Source organism: Panthera onca, chromosome B1 (genome assembly GCF_046562875.1).
Source record: "Panthera onca isolate mPanOnc1 chromosome B1, mPanOnc1 haplotype 2, whole genome shotgun sequence".
In the NCBI taxonomy this organism is placed as follows: domain Eukaryota; kingdom Metazoa; phylum Chordata; class Mammalia; order Carnivora; family Felidae; genus Panthera; species Panthera onca.
The window spans coordinates 198,254,761-198,264,013 of NC_138342.1; the positions used below are offsets into that span (position 1 = coordinate 198,254,761).

A 9,253-nucleotide genomic window follows, 5' to 3' on the forward strand; every position below is an offset into this window, starting at 1 on the left:
TTGTCTACAACCCATTTTACTTCTGAACGGTTGCAAGGACCAATTTCTGGCCCCTAGGATGGCATTTGCGTCGATGAAAAGGAAGCATTGATTTGAATGAGCTCAACAACAGTCCCAGGCCCAGCTTTATTACCGTGGCTGTCCTTAAGGGATTACTGAGTCATGGTCCTTTATAGCCGGTCAACATGCTGACTCCAAGTGGGGCATGTCCACTGAACTAGATTGGTTTTGCACAGTTACCCTTCTAAGGAATCTCTCCCACCTCCTAATTACTTTTGCCCTTCAGGGTGCCGTGGTAGATAGAAACCTAGCTTACGCTCAGTGCGTCTGCTCACGAGACCATGGTGACAACGCAGAGGTCATTGTGACTTGCATGTCAACGTGAAATAGTTGGGGAGGGCCTTTACCATCTCTGCAGTGTGTCGGCAAAGCTGGACATGCAACCCATATCCTGGGAAAAGGGTGTAACGTATCACTAGGGCATCTTGTCAACCAGCCCGGACGCACACGGGAGCTGTCAGCATCTACCTTGGTCACAGAGGTATTTCAGAGAAAGGGGGGATGTCACCTACCATCTAAAACACACCCTAGCTTTGCTTCAGCTTTTTGAAAAAATGTTTATTTGCTTATTTTCGAGACACTGAGAGAGAGGGAGACAGAGAATCGCAAGCAGGCTCTGCACTGTTAGGGCAGAGCCCACACGGGGCTCGATCCCATGAACCGTGAGATCATGACCTGAGGCGAAATCAAGAGTCGGACGCTTCACCGACTGAGCCACCCAAGCGCCCCTGCTTCAGCGTTTGATAGTAAAATCATATGGTCTCATACAGAAGGCAATGTGGCTTTCTGTGATTTCTGTGGCTCATGGGCCCATAAGGCACATCACCGAATGCAGCAGAGAGAGGTGTCATGGAATTAGAATGAACCAAAGAAGCATTCTCGCTTCAACGGGCACGAATACATGTTAGCCATTCATGATTTCGTCATAGGTTTCCCCGAAAGGGGTCTCCTGCAATAGTCCAGTACTCCAAGCTTTTCTCTGATAAAAATGAATGAACAGGAAACAACAGGAACTCTTCATGCACATGGGGGTCTTCAGAGTAAAGGCGTCTGTATCAATCAGGGTTCTTCAGAGAAACAGAACCAACAGGATGTGTGTATAAATATGGAGTGAGATTTACTTCAAGGAATTGGCTCGCACAATTGTGGACACTTGGTAAGCCCCAAATCTAATGGGGCCAGCCAACAGGCTGGAGATGTAGAAAAGAGTTTCAGTTCAAGTCCAAAGGCTGTCTGCTGGCAGAGGTCCTTCTTTCTTGGGGTAGGTCAGTCTGGTTTAGGAAGGCCTTCACCTGATTGGATGAGGCCTACCCACAATAAGGAAGGCAATCTGCTATACTCAAAGTCCACTGATTTAAATGTTATATACGTTATTTTCTGCCTATTATGTTTTGATATTTATAAAAAATGAAAAACAAAACAGAAAAACCTTCCTGGTGGGGAAGACTGCCCCTCCCAGGGCTAGCTGACTCTTAGAGCAAAGCCCCAGCCAGGAGCATCCTGCCATGTGTAAAATAACCCATCCAGAGCCACACTCCTCTGTCTGGCCCATGCACCCAAGGAGGCAACATTCTTCCGCCTCTGTCGTCCTAGGGGAAGGTCCCAGGCTACTGGAGTCTACCCCTCCGGCCTGAAGCCTTCCGAAATCATTCAAACAAGCCAGTCCCAAATGGTGACTGCTTTGCCTTACCCTCTGAAACTCCAGTGAAAGCAGGGGCCTAACCCCTCCCCGCCCTTCTGTATTCTGCCTCCTGGCCATGCAGGCGTCTCCACCGGCCCTTGCACGGTGCGCTGTGCCTCCATCTCTTGGACCTGCGAATGTCATAAACCTTGTGTCCTGGAGCCTCTTCTCAGTCTCCCTGTGACTGCACCTGACTGATCGTCTCGGGGAAGACGACCAAACACTTAGTGTCAAGAACGGCACGTCCAGTCACAGCCCAGAGGGGACTCAGGAGGTGCCCCACAATGGCCTGGCTGGCTGACTGGCCGCCCCCACTGGGCTCTGCCCTCCGTGAAGGCTCAGTGGCTGCTGGTGTTCCGTGAGCTGCTCTGCTCTGCGCTGCCTCTTTGGGGCACTGACAAGGCTTCTGGCCTGAAATCAGGCATCTCCTCCTGGAATTCTGGCCCTGCTTCCAGCCAGTCCTGGCTCAGCGGGAGGGGGAGAGGTCCGTCTGCCCTCCCCCACGAGGCTCGCACCACAGGCTACCACTATCACAGAGGCTCCCCCGGAGGGAGGGGCTCCCCTGCCAGCTCCCTGGGGGTCAGGTGCTGTGGGCTGATCTGTAGGCGGATGAGGGCCGGGTGCCCGTGACATTGCTCAAGCGGATGAGCACCGTGTTCACGTTCATCCTCCTTGTGTTCTTCCCAGCCAGTGAGGGGTGTTCCTTCAAGGGAAGCCCCCCCACCTGCAGAGCCCCAGGAGGGTCGACGCTGCTGCAGCCCCTTCTCACCTACATGTCCTGTCGCTGCTGCACTTTGTATCCCGATCCCACGGGCCATCACGGGTCCCTTGGGACTGTGGCTCAGCATTTAACAAAAAAGGGAAAGGAGAAGGAATATTTCGTTCCACGCCCCCTAGAATACCTGCAGAGTCTTCCTGGCTGAGGAAATTTGCCCCCAGGGTTGATACAAGGATTCAATGAGAGAGCTGTGCATAACGCCGACTCAGCGCGACAGAAATCTCGTTTCCTCTTGTCTTGCTCTTGGAGGTGCAGCTTCGAGGAGGGAGACACGTCACGTCGTCTCATCCAGGGGTCAGTGGTGAGGAGCCTGGCTGGCCATCTGCACGTGGCCCTCCGTCACCTCGTCCGTCTGGGTCACTATCGAGCTGGTTTTTCTGCTTGTGTGGGTTCAAGCGCCTCCATCCGTGACAAGGAGTCTGAGTCAGGGCTGAATCAGAATATCTGAGCAGGAAGAGAGAATGTTCCCGCAGGGGGAGACTCAGAAGATCACAGCTAGAGCCATCGGAGTTGAAAGTGAAAAAGGCCTCGCAAGCCATTCGTGGTGGGGAATGGGAAGGAGACGATGGTCTGGGCCCCTCTCCACTCCCTCCTGGAACCCTTATTCTTCCTCTTTTAAGATCGTGCCCAACATGCTAATTAAAGCATTAAATGCTTATGCAAATTCACCCAGCAAACTATCACTGGTTTGACTGAAACATCTCAACGTATCAGGTCACAAACCAAAAGCTGCTAATGGTGTCTCAGTCCCATTCCATCACGTTTGGGAAACTTCCAGTTATTAAAGAATGTTCTCTGGTTATTAAGGCGTAGGCTCATCTATTTTCAAACTTCAGTTTCACACCCTGTTGGACGTTCCTTCCCCGGAACAGGCTACACCTGAGGAGTGGGGTGTGTGAGGGCTGGGAAGGGGGTCCTACCTGGGCCCCTTTCTTCCTCATACTTGGTCCCCTGAATGGGGGTGGGGTGCATTACGTTTGCTCTTCCAGAAGAACACACTTGATTATCAGCCGGGTTTCTGGTCCACTTCCCGACACCGGCTGCTTCCCCTGTGCTACAGGTGTCTGGCTTCCCCCTTCTGCTGGGCTGCACTTGCTGGTTCTCCAGCGGACCCCAAGGAGCTTCCCCTACCCTGCCCCCACCCCGCCCCCCCCCCCCCCCCCCCCCGGCATGGGGCTCAGGCTCCAACTCTCCCCACCAGCCCCCATCTTTGCTATCTTGTCACCCAGTAAGTGGCCTGCTAGAGAAAGGCAACCGGGTGACCTAAGTCCAGCCATTTCCAGTGTCCCTGCCAGAAACGCCCGGATCCTTGAACGTAAACGGCAGGTATGAGGAGCGCCCCGCCAGCACAGCACCACACGCTCCCTCCCTCGTCTGTCCCCCGTGTCCTCTCCACGCCCCCGTGGCAGGGGTACCCTCCTCAGGCATAACTCCGTGACGCCGCAGCTGCGGACGCTGCACCTGCGGACGCCGCTGCCTCACCTGCCGAAAGGGAGCAGCACACGGTGGAGGTCTGCGCCCCCTCCCCCCCCCCCCCGCCCCCGGGGATGGGGGAGGGTGAGACAGCGCAGCTCCGCAAAGGCTCACCCCGGGACGTCCCAAAGAGAGCAAGAAACGTTTTAAGCATTTCCTTAAAACACGGTGGCCGGTGGCGATGCAGGGAAAGGAGAAACCGAGGGCAAGAGTGATTGCGTAAGACGCAGTTGGGACTCACCTTCCCTTTTCTCTCCGCTCGCCAGTGAACAGCCCTGCCGCCACCTGGCCAAGAAAGAAGCAGAAGCCAAACACTCAGCGCGGCTGGACATCCCCGCGCCTCCCGGACCGCCTCCAGCGGCTGCTCTTTGGCGGCTTCCCCAAAGCCCCATCGGAACCCTCCTGCGTGACCACACAGAGGAAACCGCCTCATTCGCAATTCTTTCTTCCACCACATTTTTAAGGCAGGAAGCTGTAGGTCTCCAGCTCTGCCCATGAACTCACCGTGCAATTCTGAGGGCGGACCCCCATCTCACCAGAGGAAGCGGAAACCTGCAGGCTCTCCTTCTGCAAGGGACCCAGGGGCCCGGATGAGGCCTTTGCCCTCTTGGGCGCCATCTAGCGGCACTCAGTGTAACGGGGGCTACCCCTCCAACAGCATCGTCCGGGCGCTGGGATTTTCTCAATGCCTCAAAGCCAAAGCTCTGAATAACAGACTCTCCATGATCTAATTTCCAAAACCAATTCGCTGAATGCGATTTCCCCTAATTACATGTTTTGGCATAACTTTAAATTGTCTCGAACAATTCATCAGAGTCCTTTCGCCACAAGGCAAAGGAGGATAAGAGTGGGAATAAGGGCAGTCGGAAAAAGACAAAAGTCATATGACTTCACTCATATGAGGACTTTAAGAGACAAAACAGATGAACATAAGGGAAGGGAAACAAAAATAATATAAAAACAGGGAGGGGGACAAAACAGAAGAGACTTAGAAATATGGAGAACAAACTGACGGTTAATGGGAGGGGTTGTGGGGGGGGGATGGGCTAAATGGGTAAGGGGCACTAAGGAATCTGCTCCTGAAATCATTGTTACACTATATGCTGACTAATTTGGATGTAAATTTTAAAAAATAAAAAATAAAATTAAAAAAAAAGAGTGGGACTAAGGGGTCAAGGACTAGGATGGGGGTGGGGTGACAGGTCAGGGACTAGGATGGGGGTAGGGTGACAGGTCAGGGATCAGGACTGGGGACACAGCATGGTAGATTAGACACTAGCAGGAGCACAAGAACAGAAGCGGGAGCACATGCAGAGCAGAGGCAGACGAGACACACAGCACTGGAGTCTGGAACTCCGTTAAGGAGAGGATCACAAACTGACCTAGGAAACAGACACGTGAGTGTCTGAATGAACCATGAAGCAGAGACTGGGGGGAAACTATAGCAACAAAACTACTATGGTGAAGACACACAGTACACCTAAAAGTTTCGCAGGTGAGACTGAATGACTGGGAAGAGGAGGAGCCTTCAAGGTAACAGGTGAATTCAGGCATGATGTCTTCCATACAGATCTAAACACCTCTTGAGGAACGGGGACCCAACCAGATCCTGGAGATCCCTGTACATCAAAAATCCCAGGTGACTGTACTGATCACCATGGGCTGCAACAGCAAACGTCTGCACATCTCAGTGTCTTAGCAGAGCCAGAGGTCTGTGTGCACCTGGCTATGTGGCCTCTTCTCCGGGCGGCAGGCTGGCTCCATGCATCTCTCATCCAAGACGCACGCGTCCCGGTCGGTGGCCGCCGCTGGCACGCTCTCCTCATGGAAGCGGAGTGCCGAGGGGCTGAGCTGAGACATGACGCAGTCACTTCGTCCCCGTTGGCATCCGTTGGCATCCGGTCAGGCCCTGAGTCAGCAGACGGGATTGTAAACTGCACCGATTGAGAGGCATTGCAGAGCATGGCTAAGAGACGGCATGTTAGAGCATGTATTAGCCATGATTTTCATCTTCTTTACCCAGATGCTTTGACGCTGGGGCCTTGCTCACCCTGTAGGGACCCCCCTCCCAGAGCTGGCCATTTCCTAGGGACGGCAAACAATTGCCCGTGGACTTTTCTAGTGCAAACCACCCAGTCCAGATCCCACACCCCAACCACCTCCTCCATCAGGCTCTCACACCCCAGGCCACTCTCCACCTGCCCTATGACCCCAGGGCAGGGGCCAGACAAGGAGGAGCGACCCCAAGCCCGGGAGCCCGCCGGTTGTTCAGACTCTCCAGTCCTAAACCTGTGTCCCTTGCCTCACCCGCTCCTTCCCGTGGAAACCCCAATAAAGACCCATGCCCACAGTCCCCTGTGCCTTCTGCCCGCTGACTGGCCCTGCTCCCCACCCCAGATGTCCCCGAGTGGTGTACCCTTCCTCTTGGGATCAGTGAGCAACAAACTATCTTTTCAATGGCAACAGTCTCCTGATCTGTTGGCCTCATTGCATCTCAAATTTTCTATCAATTCACTGTATTTTGAGGCAAGGAACAACCTCATCTACCAGAGCATCTGTTGAATCAGGCTGTCTTCAGGCCCATGTCTGGGAGTACAGACAGCATTAAACTCCCCTCAATGATTCAGGGTGAGGCACGGAGCTCAAAAACGGATCCGTGGCCAACACGACACCCGGAGAAGCCAAGCGAAACCCTGGCTTTTTTTTCCTCCCGGATGTTAGTTAATGTTAGTTTGTTATTAACACGCCCAGTGGAAACTGCACCTACGAATTCCACCACTTTGTTTGCTGGCTCTTACAAAGTAGTAGACCACGGCGATTTGTTTAGACCCCAAAAACAGACACCAGTGATGGAATCGCCCGTTTATGGGTTCCTCGAGGGCAGTGGCCAAGCCATGCACCCTTCCCTCACTTTCCCTAGGTCCCGCAAACCTCACTGCACGGTATAAGAGACTGCACCTGCTTCCCCTGGGGGACACGGCCTGGTGTGTGAGAACAGAGGGGCACGGCCATTGCTCCCAACACACGCCATGCCCTGCAGACCTGCAGATCCCAGAGGGGGTGTTTCCAAATTCACCCACAGCAAAGCACACCCGTGAGCTTGGGCCCGGCCTCTGTGACCTCTCACACCTTTCTCTGCTCATAGCGGCAATTTGTGACCTAAAATTCGAGAAGACAGGATCAAAGAAGAGAGAGCACACCCCCGCCCCCTCAGTCCTTCATTTAGGACACAGGTGGCTTTTCTCCATGCTCATGCTCTGTTCTACGTGTCACACACTTACCAAGAGCTGTGGATTCCTCTACTTACAGGGAGACCGTGTGTATGCACAACTCTGTGATGTGGAGAAAGGTGGAAACCATGCACATTTCTCAGCATTTACTCTCTCCCACTGGGTTTGAGGTGTTTCATGTCCTCTCCTGCTGTGACCATATAATCAGATTTTCTACACATCTGCAATCCAGACTGTCCCATCTGTGGATCCTAGGAAGAGATCCCTTAAGAGCAAGGCAGATGGGGTTAGTTTCTTATGCATAGTTAGCTCAATGCAGCAACCAACCTAGGAGCTGTCTTAATGCCATTAGAGTTTGAACACAGTGTCTATAGAATCCACACTGGGTATTTTAACAAAGAGAATTTAATGTGGGGAACTGGTTAAATGAACTGGGAGAAATGGAAAAGCCAAAAAGGCACAGCAGCTCCCACCCCAAGGACTGGGAGAAGAGAGAGAGCTCGGGGCTCTCAGAAACTATAAGGAGCCCCACACGGCCAACACTGCCACTCTGGTGCCTCGTACGGTGCCATGTGCTGGTGTTGGGGATGCTGCACCTTCCACTTCTTCATGGAGAAAGTAGCAAAGTCATATGGCAGAAAGGTGGGCACCTGAACATGGAAGGAATCTGTGGTTGTCTTTTCCAGTCTAACACAAAAGGGTCAGATACAGGGTAGGGCATTTACACATTAGCAATACACAATCCTCCAGTTTCTGAGATTTCTGCACGACCCCATGCCCACTCACCATCTGTCATCCCATCACTATCATTTGGGGTGGGAACTGCTATTTTCTGACTGAAGGCTAGCCTCCAGGGACAATAAACCTTTTCTCCATGATGTTTTCCACTTTTCCTTTCAACCCCCCCCCCCAAGCTTCAAGGAAGGACACATTAACTGTGGCTCTTATTCAAACTGCTGCTGTCCCAGGAGACATACCCTCCCTCAAACTTCTAAGTCATTGAATCCTTTTTGTAATGTAAAAAATATAGGATACATGTATATCCCTCAAATAATACCTGGGAATTAAGGGAAAAAAAATTTTTTTCTAAACATGAAATGAAGAAAGTATGGAATATCAGAATGATCTCTCCCCAACCATAAACACTCTCTACTCCCAACACTAATTTCTGTACCTGATTTCAATTTTATATTCCTCTTCTAGTAGAGGACAGTCCTGCTTCCAACGTGTACAAATAGCAACATACTGCCTTTTCAGGAAAACCAGAAAAAGGAGGATCTGGGAACTGGAGGTGAATAAAAGGAGAGGCTGTAGTAGACAAAAGGGACTTTTGTCAGTGAGGTTTTGGGGAAAATGAAGCTGAAGGAATGAAAACCCAGGCTTTGGAATTGCCCCCTTGTATCAGCTTCGAGGGAAGACAGTTCAAGAGGTTTACAGGAGGTTGTGATCTCCGGTACTGCAGCTGAGTCTCTGAAGCGGGGAGACACCTAGAGGGCAGAATTTGCAGTTGTGATGAGAAAACCAGACACGCACTGACAAGTGAATGGAAGCGGCTGAGAGGACCGGGAGCCTCTTAGGACAAACAAGCATGATCTTCACTGAAACAAATCATTTCATGACAATCAGTGGAGCTGTAGGGAAGAACCCAAGATGTCTTTGTGGCTTTAGTGGCTTTAGTTTGGCAAATAAGTATCACAGTAGGTAATCACTGTAGGTCTCCTTGCTTTGTAGATTCACTGGGTGGTCCAGCTCCATGCTTCCCCTTCAAGATGGTAAGTTCTTCCACTGTGGCTTTTCCTACTACAGGGCTTTTGTAGGGAAGGGGGCAGTAGTCCATCTAATCAAACCGGTGTGATCAGTACAGCAAGATCCTACGGAAGTGGCAAACGTGTCCTTGACTCAAGAATGGTGGCTGGAAAACTCCCCCCAGAATAAAAAGAAGGAATGGTTTGGCTAATTGCCTGCTTTGGGCGTTAAAGACCCCAAATTCATCATCACCACCAGCATGCCTGAATACCACTTCTTCCATAA

General features: G+C 51.9%; 1 protein-coding gene across 6 annotated transcripts in view; it reads right to left on the reverse strand.

Moving 5' to 3' along the window:
• LOC132691480 (uncharacterized) overlaps window positions 1-8,127 on the reverse strand; it is an 83,685-nt gene extending 75,558 nt beyond the window's left edge. For 2 of the 6 annotated variants that reach the window (XR_013554982.2, XR_014137656.1), the window contains exons 1-2: window positions 4,497-4,608; window positions 4,234-4,277 (exon numbers count right to left, since the gene is read on the reverse strand). Coding sequence is in view for 1 of the 6 variants with exons in the window: in XM_078445232.2 (XP_078301358.1) it covers window positions 4,497-4,610 (114 nt within the window). In the remaining 5 variants the exon portion in view is untranslated. Of the gene's footprint in view, window positions 1-592; window positions 3,681-4,233; window positions 4,278-4,496 lie in introns of those variants that run through there. The other 4 variants (XR_013554979.2, XR_013554981.2, XR_014137655.1 and 1 more) reach the window with 4 other exon arrangements.
• Between the last annotated feature and the right edge of the window lie 1,126 nt (window positions 8,128-9,253).